Source organism: Rana temporaria, chromosome 4, assembly GCF_905171775.1.
Source record: "Rana temporaria chromosome 4, aRanTem1.1, whole genome shotgun sequence".
Taxonomy (NCBI): Eukaryota; Metazoa; Chordata; class Amphibia; order Anura; family Ranidae; genus Rana; species Rana temporaria.
Window position 1 is genome coordinate 261,595,966 of NC_053492.1, and position 15,652 is coordinate 261,611,617.

The 15,652-nt window shown below is 42.7% G+C and overlaps 1 protein-coding gene across 2 annotated transcripts in view; it reads right to left on the reverse strand.

Annotated features, from left to right (window-relative positions):
• PDSS2 (decaprenyl diphosphate synthase subunit 2) overlaps window positions 1-14,299 on the reverse strand; it is a 235,226-nt gene extending 220,927 nt beyond the window's left edge. Inside the window, exons 1-3 of one of the 2 annotated variants that reach the window (XM_040350192.1) lie at window positions 14,101-14,162; window positions 12,029-12,062; window positions 4,091-4,372 (exon numbers count right to left, since the gene is read on the reverse strand). In XM_040350192.1, coding sequence (XP_040206126.1) covers window positions 4,091-4,356 — 266 coding nt within the window. In that variant the 5' untranslated portion in view covers window positions 4,357-4,372; window positions 12,029-12,062; window positions 14,101-14,162. Of the gene's footprint in view, window positions 1-4,090; window positions 4,373-12,028; window positions 12,063-14,100; window positions 14,163-14,200 lie in introns of those variants that run through there. The other variant, XM_040350191.1, reaches the window with a different exon arrangement.
• Window positions 14,300-15,652: the final 1,353 nt, after the last annotated feature.

Sequence of the window (15,652 nt, forward strand, 5' to 3'; positions counted from 1 at the left end):
ACAAAAAAATTTGAGCATGCTTCAATTTTTTGTGTCGTTTTTGTGTCATAAAAAATCACTGTGTGTAGCTAAAACGACGTTTAAAACGACGTTTTTACACCCGCGCATGCTCAGAAGCAAGGTATGAAGCGAGCTTCAATGGAAAAGAGTGCTGAACGTAACCGCGCTTTGCTAGAACATTTTGAAAAAACGATGGTGTGTAGGCAACGTCGTTTTTTAAAATTGAAATTTCAAAAACGTTGTTTTGTTTCATGATATAAAACGTCGTTTTATTTCATCACAAAAAATGACCGTCTGTACGTGGCATAAGAGTTAAAGTTGATGTAAACCCAAACATAATTTTTAAACCAATGGCATACTATATTAATCTTTATGTATATACAGTGGATATAAAAAGTCTACACACCCCTGGTAAAATGTCAGGTTTCTGTGGAGAAAAAAAAATGAGACAAAGATAAATAATTTCAGAACTTTTTCCACCTTTAATGTGACCTATAAACTGTACAACTCAGTTGAACAACAAACTGAAATCTTTTAGGTGGAGGGAAATAAAAATACAAAACTAAAATAATATGGTTGCATACGTGTGCAGACCCTTAACCTCCCTGGCGGTATGATTATTTCAGAAAAAAGGTGCTGAAAGCGGTACCATTATTTGCAAGGAAATTTGGCGTTTTATACTGTAGGCCTGTAATTCTTAGGAATAACTCACTTAAATCTGACCAAACAAGAGTCTAGTAGTTATCCCAGGTATGAATTTTTTTTAAAAATAAAATTATAAATTATAATATAATAAATAATTATAAATAATTATAACAAGTAATAATATAATTATAATAAAAATTATTCAATAATGTAATCAACTCTAAATCACTGAAATTTGCTCAGTTGCAGAATTGTCGCTGTCATTACTTTTATTTTTTTATGACGAATTTCCCCACAAATCGCTATCGCACAATTCTGCAAGTGATTATAATTGATTATCGCTGTTTTATAGCTGCTCTAAAATCATTTTTGACATAAAGGGACACTTTTGGTTGCTATGGACAATCTACAGTTTGCAGGCAGAAAGAACAGTTTTTATTATATAAAAGAACATGTAGGACACTGGGCAGACCACTAGGGACAAGGGGGGTGTGTATTCTTTACATACAGTACTGTAATCTATAAGATTACAGTATACTGTATGTAATGTGTTTGTTTACGTTTTTGAATTTGGCGCCGTTCTCCGCTCCCGTGCGTTGTAACGTCGCAGGGAACGGAGATCGGCGGCACAGGAGGACACTGTGTGCGCTCACAGCGCGGTGGCATTGCTGGATCCAGGGACAAGGTAAGTAACTTTGTCTGCTGCTGCAGCGAGGCAAGCCCGAGTCTGACTCGGGGTTACCGCTTTTGGTATAAAAATCTCACCCCGAGTCAGACTCGGGAATACCGCTAGGAGGGTTAAACGAATACTTTGCTGAAGCACCGTTTGATTTTATTACAGCACTCAGTCTTTGCCCACTCTTCTTTGCAAAAACAATCTGCCAAATTGCGAGGGCATCTTCCTGTGATTATCAGTCAGATTCAGGTCTGGGCTCTGGCTGGCCCATTCCAAAACTTTAGTCTTCTGGTGAAGCCATTGTTTTGTTGATTTGGATGTATGCTTTGGGTCATTGCCATGCTTAAAGATGAAGCTCCTCTTTATGTTCAGCTTTCTAACAGAAGCCTGAAGATTTTGTGCCAATATTAATTGGTATTTGGAAGTGGTCATAATTCGCTCTACCTTGACTTAAGCCTCGTACACACAGTTTGATTGTTTGCCAAACGAGCATCTGATTTTTGTCGAAAGGGCGTGTCCTAGGATCTTGCATATTAATCGTGCCACAAACATGAACGTAGTGACATACTACGAGGAATTTCAGCTCTTGAGCGCCACCCTTTTGGCCCCTTCTGCTAATTTTGTGTTTGGTGGGCATTGATTCCGAGCATGCATGTTTGTACTTTCGACTTGTGTGACGGATTTATGTACTGGCCATACGAAAATCAGACGTGGAGCCATTGTCCGACGAAAATTTACTAGCCTATCATCCAACATTTGTTGGCCGAAAATTGGACAACAATTGTCACAAATTCTTACTATTAGTACGCTCCTTTTCACAACAGTCTGTCAACAGACAATCGCCTTCCAACAATCGTACTGTGTGTGCAAGGCTTAAGGCCCCTGTTCCAGCTGAAGAAAAACAGCCCCAAAGCATGATGCTGCCACCACCATGCTTCATTGTGGGTATGGTGTCCTTTTGGTGATGAGATTAAGGTTGATTACAATGCCCTAGGATGGTAATCAAACACCCTAAATACGAATGTGCCAAATCCTAGTAAGTTAGTGGAATTTGGAAATAACGGAAAAATGGACTTTAAAAGGCACGTATAAAATTTTACAACGTTTTTAATGGTTCACATAGATACATATGTATACAATAAATTTTTAATAAAACATACAAAGTTGTAAAAAGGACATATGGGTTCGCCCAGGGGGAGTACCCGTTATATACTTCCTGCGGGGCTGTATGAGACATTTTAAAAACAAAGCCCTCGCCGAGATAGAGTATTTTCTCTTAGGTATTTCCAAAAAAGTCCTTGATGATGTAAAACGGCTTAACATGTTTCGCCAACGTAAAAGTCGCTTCTTCAGGAGTTTCTAGAAGAACAAACTTCAATTAGAGGTCCTTTTTACAACTTTGTATGTTTTATTAAAAATGTATTGTATACATATGTATCTATGTGAACCATTAAAAACTTTGTAAAATTTTATAAGTGCCTTTAAAGTCCATTTCTCCGTTATTTCCAAATCCCACATTCTTTTGGTGATGTGCAGTATTGTTTTTGCGCCAAACATTTCTTTTGGAATTATTGCCACAAAGTTCAACCTTGGTTTTATCAGACCATAACACATTTTCCCACATGCTTTTGGGAGACTTCAGATGTGTTTTTGCAAAATTTTGCCAGTCTTGGAAGTTTTTCTTTGTAAGGAAAGGCTTCCATCTTGCCACTCTACCCCATAGGCCAGACATATAAAGAATACAGGAGATTGTTGTCACATGTACCACACAGCCAGTACTTGTCAGATATTCCAGCAGCTCCTTTAATGTTGCTGTAGTTCTCTTGGCAGCCTCCCTGACCAGTTTTCTTCTCATCAATTTTGGAGGGACGTCCAGTTCTGGGTAATGTCATTGTTGTGCTATATTTTCTCCACTTGATGAAGACTGTGTTCCATGGTATATTTAATGCCTTGGAAATTATTTTGTACCCTTCACCTGACTGATACCTTTTAACAAGTAGATCCCTCTGATGTTTTGCAAGCTCTCTGCGGACCATGGCTTTTGCAGTAGGACGCGAGAAAGAAAATTTCAGGAAAGACCTACTAGAACAGCTTAACTTTATTTGGGGTTAATCAGAGGCAAATAAATGATGGCAGGTGCGTACTGAATTTGAATGTGATTACTTAATTCTGAACACAGCTACCTACCCAGTAATAAGAGGGTGTGCACCACTTATGCAACCACATTATTTTAGTTTTTAAGTTTTACTCCCCCCCCCATCCCCCTAAAAGATTTTAGGTTGTTTTTCAACTGAGTTGTGGAAATTTATAGGTCACATTAAAGGTGGAAAAAGTTTTGAAATGATTTATCTTTGTCTATTTTTTTACATCACAGAAACTAGACTTTTTAAATCCACTGTACATGCCTCCTGCATGTGTCCCTACCTTCGAAATGTCACCCCTTTCTGCATATGGGGCCCCACCCACCTCTACACTCCCCTTGATCAGGCAGCAAGGTGCACACACGTTAGGGGCACTCTGATGGGCACATTATATGTTAAGGCAACTTGCAAATGACTTCTGTAACATAGAAGTCAATGCAAGTCGCGCTGAAGTAAATAAGCTTTTTTTTTTAAAACAATTGGCCGATGCCGATTAATTAAAAAGTGCCAAAAATCGGCTGATATATCGGTCGACCTCTATGTATAAGCATAATTTATGCAGCTACCATACAACTTTTTAGAGTGCTATAAAGCATGACGTATACAGGTTATACATGCTATACAGTACCTGGCGGTATTCAGTAAAGGATGTTTTGTTCCAACCAGCTTTCTGACTTGCATGGCTATATTGCTCAATTCATCACTCAAAAGACACCGGAGACTCATAAAAGAAGTTGGATAACCCACAATTTTCTCAGCATCTGAAACGACTTTGCTCCAATGAGTAGTAGTAGGTGAACCAGAAAACAGGCTGATTGTCCTTCTGGTGCAAAAGCTGTAGGCACAGTGTCTTAAAGTCCCCGCAGACTGCATTACACACTTGATCGATGACATGGTAAAAATAAATATCCTATCAGGAAATACAAATAAAAATAAAAATGCTATAGCAGTATGAATCAATAAAATTATCACAATTAGATTACTTATCTATAGCACTGGAATTCAGCTGTTAGATATAAATTCTATGCCACCTCAGAGCACTTTATACCATTGTTGGTCCTCCTTTAAACTTTCGTAAAACCAATAAGCCAAGGCACTGGATATTTCTGCATATTTCACAGCAGACCAAATTGCCAGATTGTATAACGAAGCATTGAATCGTCACCTAAAATTGGGAGTAGTGTGGATCAGGGTGGATAAAAATCGATGATGACTATTTTTTTTTATTTAATTCTATTTTTTTATATTTAAATCAGTTTTTATCAGGTTTATTTTAATAAAATGCTTTTGGAGTAAAAATCTATCTAAAGATAGTTTTCTATTTAAGATACATTAATAATTTAGTCTATTCAGCATGAAATGGAGCTTAGTTATGTAGCATGAGGCTGAATATTCTGCAATATTAAAATTTTTGGTAAACTCATTCAATGAATCCAACCTCCGCAAGCTGAGATAACATGCACAGGCAATGTTATTGTTTTAATAAAATAAAATAATTTGATTAGTTAAATTATGTGTGATTAACCTAAAATTGGTTCTGATATCGCTGTTTTACTAGCCTGACAGCTTATTATTCTAAATAGGAAACCTTTATTTTGTGAATGGGACTGTTGGTGAGTTAACAGCGGGTCAGAGGAGGAGCCGCTGCGGGACAGAGATGACAGTTGCTCTTTAAAACGTATGGTTTAATCAAGTGGATTTAAATGAAGCCTTTTTACTAGCGATTTAAATCAGGATTTACTCCCTTAACTGACAATTGCGCGGTCATGCAACGTTGTACCCAAACAAAATTGATGTCCTTTATTTGCCACAAACAGAGTTTTCTTTTGGTGATATTTTATAATTTCTGCACCACAGCCTCCATTTCGTGCTCCTATCCTGTGATCAGAGGAGCGGGACGACACTGTACACAAGGTGTGCTCATAGACAGAGGAGGGAAGACTGAGGAATGGTGAACTACTCCGGGCCACTGGATGGGGTAATGAGCGGATCTTGTCTGGAGACTTGGAGGTGATATTAGACACCCCCCCCCCCCCCCCCCCGGAGACGGTGTTTGAATTGGATCCCCTGCCAAAGAGATTTCATTTACATGCCTATTTGACTCATTATATACAAAGGGTCCAAAGATTCCAATAAGAATCCCCTTAATTGGAGGTGACAGTGCACTTGGGTGTTGAAAGCATTGGATTACACAAGATTTTTTTTACTTTAAGATTTCTTAAGACATAGGCTCACACCTATATACATTTTTGGTTCTCACTATAAGCGCGGCAATGTGAATTTACAATGTATGGACCTGTTTTGTCAAGAATCCGTTCATCACAAATATAAATCCTATGCAGTTGATGGGTGTAAAAGTTGGTGGTTATGCGCAAGTTTGACTATCTCAGATTTCTACACCTAAGGACACATTACATGCACTTATTTTACTTTCCATTTTCACACAACCACATATCCACATTTCTTTTCCCATAGCTACATGTAGATAACAGGAGCAAAGAAAAGTAGGGCTGAAACAACTAATCGATTATGAAAATAGTTGTCAACTAATTTCATAATCGATTAATCGGCCAGTTGATTAGTTGGCCTGCATATAGAATACATTATTTGTTTACATATCAGGAAATACAGTGCAGCACACATACAGCTCAGTACACCATCCATACATGTCACTAAGTGCCTGAGAATTTGTGAATGTGCAAGTATGAGGAGCAATGCCTCATGGGACATGTAGTCCTGGGCAGAAAGTGAGTGGTTCTAAAAGGCAGAAGTGTTTTTTTTTTAACCTTGTTATAGCGAGCGCTCTATACTATACTTTGCAGCTTGCTATTGAGGCACTCTGAAGGCAGGAGGAGCCAGAAGCATTGGTGAGGGACCCCAGAAGTGGAGGATCTGGCTGCCCTGTACAAAACCATTACACAGAGCAGGTAAGTATAACAAGTTTGTTTAAAAAAAAAAAAACTTTAAAGACTCTGTGCAGGGAAGATCAGCATCTGAACCCAGAGAAAGTGGAGGTAATAGAAGGCAATTACTGTAGTTGGTTATTTATATTTACCACTGCATATGGATATTTAAGAATAAATTGCCTTTTTTTTTTTATTTTTTTTTTACATATTTAACTAAATTGTACACCACACTTTAAGATTATCCGATTAGTCGATTAATCGAAACAATAATCGGCCAACTAATCGGTTATGATAATAATCGTTAGTTGCAGCCCTAAAGAAAAGCTTTCAGAACTTCCAGGTATGACAGTGATGGAGCCTGGTCTTTCAGGCACCAAGCGCTGTCACACTGGAGCAGAGAGACATTTCTCAGTCAAGAGCAAGCTTGGGGGGGACCAGGAAAGAAGAGGATTTAGACTAACAGAAGAGGAATCGGCGCAAGTGATAGATCCTACTGATGTCCCTTGGGCTGATTTTTTTCTCTTTTTTTTCTTTTAGCTACACTTGGGCTTTAAAGAAGAACTCAAGCCTCATCTTTTTCAGTCCCATCTGACCCTCCTTCGGTTTTGGGTGGAAGACTTAAAAGTTTTCCCCCTCACCACTGTGTGCCTCTGAATTTTTATAGAAGGGCACTGCAGGAGACACACTTCCTGTCTTATCGATGCCCTGCCTCCCACAAGACCAATTAACTGTCACAGACCCATTGTTTATATTTACAGTCACAGCTACTGCAAAGTCTATGGTGCATACAACTTCCATAATGCCAGTGTAATCCTTTTTGCGTATCAAACAATATAGCAAATACAGTGGGTGTCAATTAAAAAATATAAGCATAATATTTAATGAGCTGTTGTGGCAAGCGGAAAGCTCACTATGCTTACATTACTTTTACATACCGTAGTTGCCACCACTCCAGGATAAAGTGTAAATACACTTTCCTGCAAAAAAAAAAGTCAGTGCACAACAATTTGTGAACTGACTCCTTCCTGGAAGGACATTAAACGGTACATATGAATTGCAGCACAATTTGCAAAACAGAAAAAAACTTTTTAAACAGTTTTAAAAACTGTTGTACTGAAAGTGTACATGAACATTGGAGATCTGATAAGAGCTCATTCACACCATAAGCGTTGAGCTGCACTGCGCAGGCTTGCCAAACACAGTCCCAATGCATAGATAGATCAATCTGCCTTATATCCCAATTCACACCACTGTACTGTAGTACAGTGAAATGGGGAAAAAGTAGGACATGCTGCACATTTTTATTTTTTATTTTGTGACATACGCAGCTACGCAACCCGCAGCAGTGAATAAAGATTAATGAAATGTTGCTTTGTGACATTTTAATAAAGTTGGAAAAAAAAGCAAACAGTGCAATTTGTCATTTGTGATGTATTGGCACCATTCCCTTTACAGCAGGCATGGCCAAAGTCCAGCCTGTGGGCCAATTGTGGCCCTTGTTCTGGTTTAATATGGCCCCATTGGTAATTTGGATATATATATCTTTTGTGGCTCCCAACGAATCCCAGAGCGCCGTGCCGCACTCTGGGATTCGTTGGGGGGGGGCGCAAAAGATATAAACCATATTTATTGCTGAGTGCCGTCAGGTTACATACAGGAGAATCTCCTGTTTACTCGGCGGCCTCTGTAACAGGAAGTCCTGTCTCTTGGGCTGCCATTGGACGACTGTTCTGTCTATCATAGGAGTCAGGACTTTGTATTAAAGAGTAAACAGGAGATTCTCCTGTATGTAATATTAGTTCATTTGGATTTAATTTTTAATGCTTAAAAGAACGTCAGGCAAAATGGTCGGCCCTCACGCATGTTCACGTCATCGAATCTGGCCCTCTTTGAAAAAAGTTAGGACACCCCTGCTTTACAGTGATTTCAGTATACTGGGCAAGCGCTCAAGCTTCATTCACACTGTTAGTGACATACATGTGCTTATAGTAAATTTCTGAACACCTATAAATGCATGGAATGGTTTTAAATAGTAGAATTCACACAATGCTATTACCTGCATTTGGTTTAGTTAAATTAGGGCCCATTTTAGAAAATACCACCTTGTGACATTTTAATAAAGTATGCACAATAAAATAAAATTATAGATAGAAAAAAAAAAAAAAAAAAAAAAAAAATTATATATATATATATAGTGTTATGCACATCAGTACCACTGCCTTCACGCTGCACACCAGTGGTTGCGTTCCAACGCAGCTGCTGGTTTAAACAAGCTCTTAAAGTGGAGGTTCCCCCTAAAAAAAAAAAAAATTCTAACAATACATTCAGAAGACTGATTACACTGCGGGTAGGCTGGTTTTTTTTTGTTTATTTCGTACATACCTCGATATCTCCGTTTCATCCCTCGGCTTCCGTGTATGATTCTTGTGGGGCTGGGCGTTCCTAGTTGATTGACGTTCCTCCGACCGACGCATACTTGATGTCACCACGTTCCGAAAGAAGCCGAACGTCGCTGCGCAGGCGCCGTATAGAGCCGACTCTATACGCCTGCGCAATGACGTTCGGCTTCTGTCGGAAAGTCGTGACGCGCAGTATGCGCCGGTCGGAGGAACGTCAATCAACTGGGTCCAGCAAGAATCATACCCGGAAGCCGAGGGATGAAACGGCGATAACGAGGTATGTACGAAAAAAAAAAAAACCCAGCCTACACGCAGTGTAATCAGTCTTCTGAATGTATTGTTAGAATTTTTTTTAGGGGGAACCTCCACTTTAAAGTGGAACTAAAGGGGAGAACTTTTTTTTTTTTTCATTTCAGATAGTGTAAGGGCTGGTTCACACTTGTGGAGAGAGCTACGTTGGTTTTTTTTTTCATTGCGCTCATACCCGAGTGTCGTGCGTTTGTATGTGCGTTTTTCAGCATTTGTATACTGCATTTTTAAGGTCCCTTTGACAGGCGGACCTAATCGAAAACCTGTGTTAGTTTTTCAGGCGGGCCTAAGCAGAGCCTCAATTCACTCCTATAAATTAGGCGGATGCCAATGGTGACATATCCGCTGACACCCGCTGCTATCTGATCCAAACAGACAGCGGTTTTGGTGCTTCAAGCGATAAAACGCTAAGGTGTGAATGGGGCCTCGCAGAGACTAACCTGAAAAGTTACCTACACAGTCCCGAGGGTATTTTCACACTGGTGCACCTTTGCCATACTGAAACTATACCTCCCAACTGTCCCTGATTTTGAGGGACAGTCCCTCTGTCCTCCCCATTTTGGTCTGATCTGCATAGTTGTATATAAAATGCACTACTTATCCATCAAAAAGTGTTTCCCAGTGCTAAACCTTTCAGCCAATTTCTAAATTGCTGCAGTTGTAAATTCTAAAAGCCAATATAAAGGAACAGCAGTGGTAAAAAAAATCACTTGTGGGTTTAATCAAATCTTTTTATTTTGTATAATTCTCCTTACACACATTTCCCTACAGGTAAGCCTATAATAAGGTATTTAAAACATCTCCTAAACTTGCATGGTTTAGGAGATATTTACCATAAACGCTTGCACTGACGTCATCAAGGCATGCACACTGAAGAATGGGCATGATTGTCCCTTTTCTAAAGGGCCCGCCCCTGACTGTCGGCTCCCGCGCGCATGCCCTAGGAGGGACGTCACCCAAATCCGGACAGTCACAGAGCCGGAGTCCACGACCCCCCCGGAAGGAAGAGGAGTGAAGATGGACATGGACATTGCGTGCTTCATTTGCAGTTAAGCGCAACATAATGGTGTGATGTATACTAGCCCATTATGCTTTTACTTTGCAGGGGAAAAAGAGGAAGTAAAACCCATCAGGGGCGTGGCAGGGGGCGTGCCCTATGCCTACATTAATTTGCTAATAGGTGTCCCTCGTTCCCATTTCAGAAAATTGGGAGGTATGCTGAAACACACCTTTCCAGTATGACAAAAGTGCATGAACACTATTCCCCTTTAACCACTTAAGGACCGCCACACGGCGATATACGTCGGCAGAATGGCACGGCTGGGCACATGGACGTATATATACGTCCCCTTTAAGAGCCCAGCTGTGGGTTGTGAGCGCGCCGCCATCTCCTTCCCTCTAATTAGAACCCCCAAACATTATATATATTTTTTATTCTAACACCCTAGAGAATAAAATGGCGGTCGTTGCAATACTTTCTGTCACACCGTATTTGCGCAGCTGTCTTACAAGTGCACTTTTTTGGTAAAAAATACACTTTTTTAATGAAAAAATAGGAGTAAAGTTAGCCCAAATTGTTTTTATATTGTGAAAGATAATGTTACGCCGAGTAAATTGACATCTAACATGTCACGCTTCAAAATTGCATCCGCTCGTGGAATGGCGACAAATTTTTCCCCTTTAAAATCTCCATAGGCGACGTTTAAAAAATTCTACAGGTTGCATGTTTTGAGTTACAGAGGAGGTCTAGGGCTAGAATTATTACTCTCGCTCTACCAATCGCAGCAATACCTCATGTGTGGTTTGAACACCGTTTACATATGCAGGTGCAACTCACGTATGTGCTCACGAGATCGGCGGGATGGGTGCGTTTCTGGCTCCTAACTTTTTTAGCTGGCTCCTAGATTCCAAGCAAATTTGTCAAACCCTGCCTTAATGCATCCTATGTCAATCAATTGATGTGGGCGGCGGGGGCCGAGTCATACATTCGGACACCAAATGATGGACTCGGTAAGCGTGCCAGCAAGGTAACCCCCAGGAGAGCACTTCACCTAGGGGGTTATCTGATGTGGGGAGGAGCCACGAGAGCCGCTGAGGGACCCCAGAAGTTGAGGATCGGGGCCACTCTGTGCAAAACGAACTGCACAGTGGAGGTAAGTATGACATGTTTGTTATTTCTTTTTATTAATTTAAAGCGGATGTGCCAGTATAAAAAAATATTAAAAGCCAGCAGCTACAAATACTGCAGCTGATGACTTTTAATATTAGGACACTTACCTGTCCTGGAGTCCAGCGACCAAACACAGCAGAGGACGAGCAATCGCTCGTCTCCATGCTGCTCCCCCCGCCATCCTCAGTGAGGGGACCAAGAAGTGAAGCGCTCCGGCTTCACTACCCGGTTCCCTACGGCGCATGCACGAGTCGCGCTGCGCCCGATTGGCTCACACGCTGTGTGCTGGGAGCCGAGTGGTTCCAGCACACAACGGGCGACAGACGGGAAGTCAGAAAAACCCGTCTTTTGCCCGTAGCGTGTGGCCGGAAGTGGGTGCAAATACCTGTCTTTAGACAGGTATCTGCACCCCCCTCCCCCTGAAAGGTGTCAAATGTGACCAGCGTGAGTTCCACTTTAGGGTGGAGCTCCGCTTTAAATAATCAAAGCTTTACAATCCCTTTCAAAGAGATGCAAGCTTGGGAAAAATGCACCGCAAACGTGTCAAATGCATGTCACCTCGCAAGCAAAAACGCGCAGTTTATGGTGTGAATGGGCCCTTAGGCTTTCTGTAAGCTGACATACACAGCAATGGGGACTTATTGTGATCACAGATCACTATATACAAGGACATCAGTAGTACTGCATACACATGATTGGGTGTACACACGTGACACAGTGACCTCTCACTGCTCTCCCTGGTGCACACACTTAGCCAAAGGGAAAGCGGGGACTCCACTCACTTTCACTTCACCTCAGACAGCCAACCATATAGAGCAGGGGTCTGCAAACTTTTTACTTCGAGGGCCACATTCTATATTATACACATATTCGCGGGCCGGAAAAATCATTCATAAATAAATCCACAGTAAAAGAGTGAAATATAATTTGACTTACTGCTGACAGCAGGACTGCATGGTGCTCCTGTATCCTTTGCTGGCACCTAAACGCTGGAGCATCATGCAGTGGGGCTAAACTTCCAGTGTGCATGAGGCTTTACATGCGTTTCCCCATCGTGTTCCCCTTACATCTGTGTCGCCATCATTTTCTCCAAACATCCATGTCCCCATCATGTTCCCCTTTAAATCCGTGTCCCCATCATGTTCCCCCTAAATCCGTGTCCCCATCATGTTCCCCCTAAATCCGTGTCCCCATCATGTTCCCCCTAAATCCGTGACCCCATCATGTTCCCCCTAAATCCGTGTCCCCATCATGTTCCCCCTAAATCCGTGTCCCCATCATGTTCCCCCTAAATCCGTGTCCCCATCATGTTCCCCTTAAATCCGTGTCCCCATCATGTTCCCCTTAAATCCGTGTCCCCATCATGTTCCCCTTAAATCCGTGTCCCCATCATGTTCCCCAAACATCTGTGTCCCCATCATGTTCCCCAAACATCTGTGTCCCCATCATGTTCCCCAAACATCTGTGTCCCCATCATGTTCCCCAAACATCTGTGTCCCCATCATGTTCCCCAAACATCTGTGTCCCCATCATGTTCCCCAAACATCTGTGTCCCCATCATGTTCCCCAAACATCTGTGTCCCCATCATGTTTCCCAAACATCTGTGTCCCCATCATGTTCCCCAAACATCTGTGTCCCCATCATGTTCCCCTTTAATCCGTGTCCCCATCATGTTCCCCTTTAATCCGTGTCCCCATCATGTTCCCCTTTAATCCGTGTCCCCATCATGTTCCCCTTAAATCCGTGTCCCCATCATGTTCCCCTTAAATCCGTGTCCCCATCATGTTCCCCTTAAATCCGTGTCCCCATCATGTTCCCCTTAAATCCGTGTCCCCATCATGTTCCCCTTAAATCCGTGTCCCCATCATGTTCCCCTTTAATCCGTGTCCCCATCATGTTCCCCTTAAATCCGTGTCCCCATCATGTTCCCCGTAAATCCGTGTCCCCATCATGTTCCCCTTAAATCCGTGTCCCCATCATGTTCCCCTTAAATCCGTGTCCCCATCATGTTCCCCTTAAATCTGTGTCCCCATCATGTTCCCCAAACATCTGTGTCCCCATCATGTTCCCTTTAAATCCGTGTCCCCATCATGTTCCCCAAACATCTGTGTCCCCATCATGTTCCCCTTAAATCCGTGTCCCCATCATGTTCCCCAAACATCTGTGTCCCCATCATTTTCCCCAAACATCCGTGTTCCCCTTACATCAGTATCCCCAACATTTTCCCCATCATTTTGTGTTCCCATCATTCATCAGTCTCCCTGCATCCCCCATCAGCCCCCACATTTGAGTCTCCATCAGAGCCATCAGGCCCCCCCCCCCCCTCACCACACACACACACGTTTGTCTCCCAATCAGCCCTCCCCCAGATGTCTGTGTCCTCATAAGAGCCATTAGCTCCCCCCTTCCAATTTCTGTGTCCCCATCCAGAGCCATTCAACTCACCCCCCACATGTGTAACCATCACAGCCCCCCTCCTTGCATGTGTACTTGATTCATACCAGCGCGTCTCGGACGTTACACTGGCTGTGCTGACCTGCTGCACCTCCCGACCCCCACCCCTCTGGTATTACACGCTGGTTAACAGCGAGGCAGGAGGCGGGACCCGGGAGGTGGCAACAGGTCTGCATTAAAGCACCTCATTGGCTGCTAGGATGCCGGGGTCCCAGCAGCCAAGACAGAGAGACGCCGGGAGAGATTGCGGGACCTGCGCTGCATATTGCCGGGGTGAATATGCAGCGCAGGTTCCACAACTGACAGGAGGACTAAGGACTCCAGCTGCGGGCCGTAATAAATGGCCTGGCGGGCCGGATGTGGCCCGCGGGCCGTACTTTGGAGACCCCTGATATAGAGGCCAGGCACACATAAAGAAATCCCCGGTGAACGACCACCAGCTCCTGTCCGCCCACCACCAACTACACTAAGTAAGTACTAGCATCGCTCTACAACTCACCGTGCTCACCGCGCATGCGCTCCCTGTCTCACGAAGTGACGCGAGATGTGATCCTTTGCCGACACACTCGGGATCTCGCCGCACTTCCGCGTAGCACAATGCGCATGCGTCACGTGATGCTACTCGGAGCGAGCACAGTAGAGAGGGAGAGAGAATATGCTATAGGAGACAATGGAATGACAGCAATAAAATGGCAAAGAGCTGAAACTAAGTAATTTAAGACAAAAGAATACAAGAATATATAAGAAGAGGAAAGAGATAGGAAGAGAGTAAACTTGTCAAAGATAACGTGCTTGGTAAAGTTTAACCACTTCAATACTGAGCTCTTTCACCCCCTCCTGCCCAGGGCAATTTTTAGCTGTCAGCCCTGCCAAGCTTTGAATGACAATTGCACAGTTATGCGTTGCTATACACGTATGAAAATGTTATATTTTTTTTCACACAATATCAACTGTTTAACTACTTGCTTACTGGGCACATATACCCCCCTCCTGCCCAGGTGAAATTTCAGCTTCCGGCACTGCGTCGCTTTAACTGACAATTGCGCGGTCGTGCGACATGGCTCCCAAACAAAATTGACGTCCTTTTTTTCCCACAAGTAGAGCTTTCTTTTGGTGGTATTTGATCGCCTGTGCGGTTTTTATTTTTTGCGCTATAAACAAAAAAGAGCGACAATTTTGAAAAAAAATACAATATTTTTTACTTGTTGCTAGAATAAATATCCCAATTTTAAAAAAAAAACACATTTTTTTTTTCTCAGTTTAGGGCGATAAATATTCTTCTACATATTTTTGGTAAAAAAAAAAAAAATCGCAATAAGCGTCTGGTTTGAGCAAAAGTTATAGCGCCTACAATATATGGGACAGAATTATTATTTTTTTTTTTACTAGAAATGGCGGCGATCTGCGATTTTTATTGGGACTGCGACGTTATGGCGGACACATCGGACACTTTTGAAACATTTTTGGCGCCATTCACATTTATACTGCGATCAGTGCTATAAATATGCACTAATTACTGTATAAATGTGACTGGCATTGAAGGGGTTAACACTAGGGGGTGAGGAAGGGGTTAAATGTGTATACTGCTTAGTGTTCTAACTGTGGGGGAAGGGGGGTGACTGGGGGAGGTGACCGATCTGTGTCCCTATGTACAAGAGACACAGATCGGTCTCCTCTGCAGAGACAGCACCGCTGTCTCTGTGTGAGCCGGCAATGAGAGATGATCTCATATGTTTACATATGAGATCATCTCTCATTGGCCGCACAGATCGCATCGCAAATGGCCACTCTGATTGGCCGTTCGCGGCGATCTGTGATTGGCTGTGTCCAAGTGACACGGCCAACACAGAGTTTCCCCGCAGCGCGCTCTGGAGCGCGCGCTGGGAACGCCCAAAGGGGCGGCCGTCAATTGACGGCCTGTTGGATATTCAGATCCGCGCTGAAGCCGTCA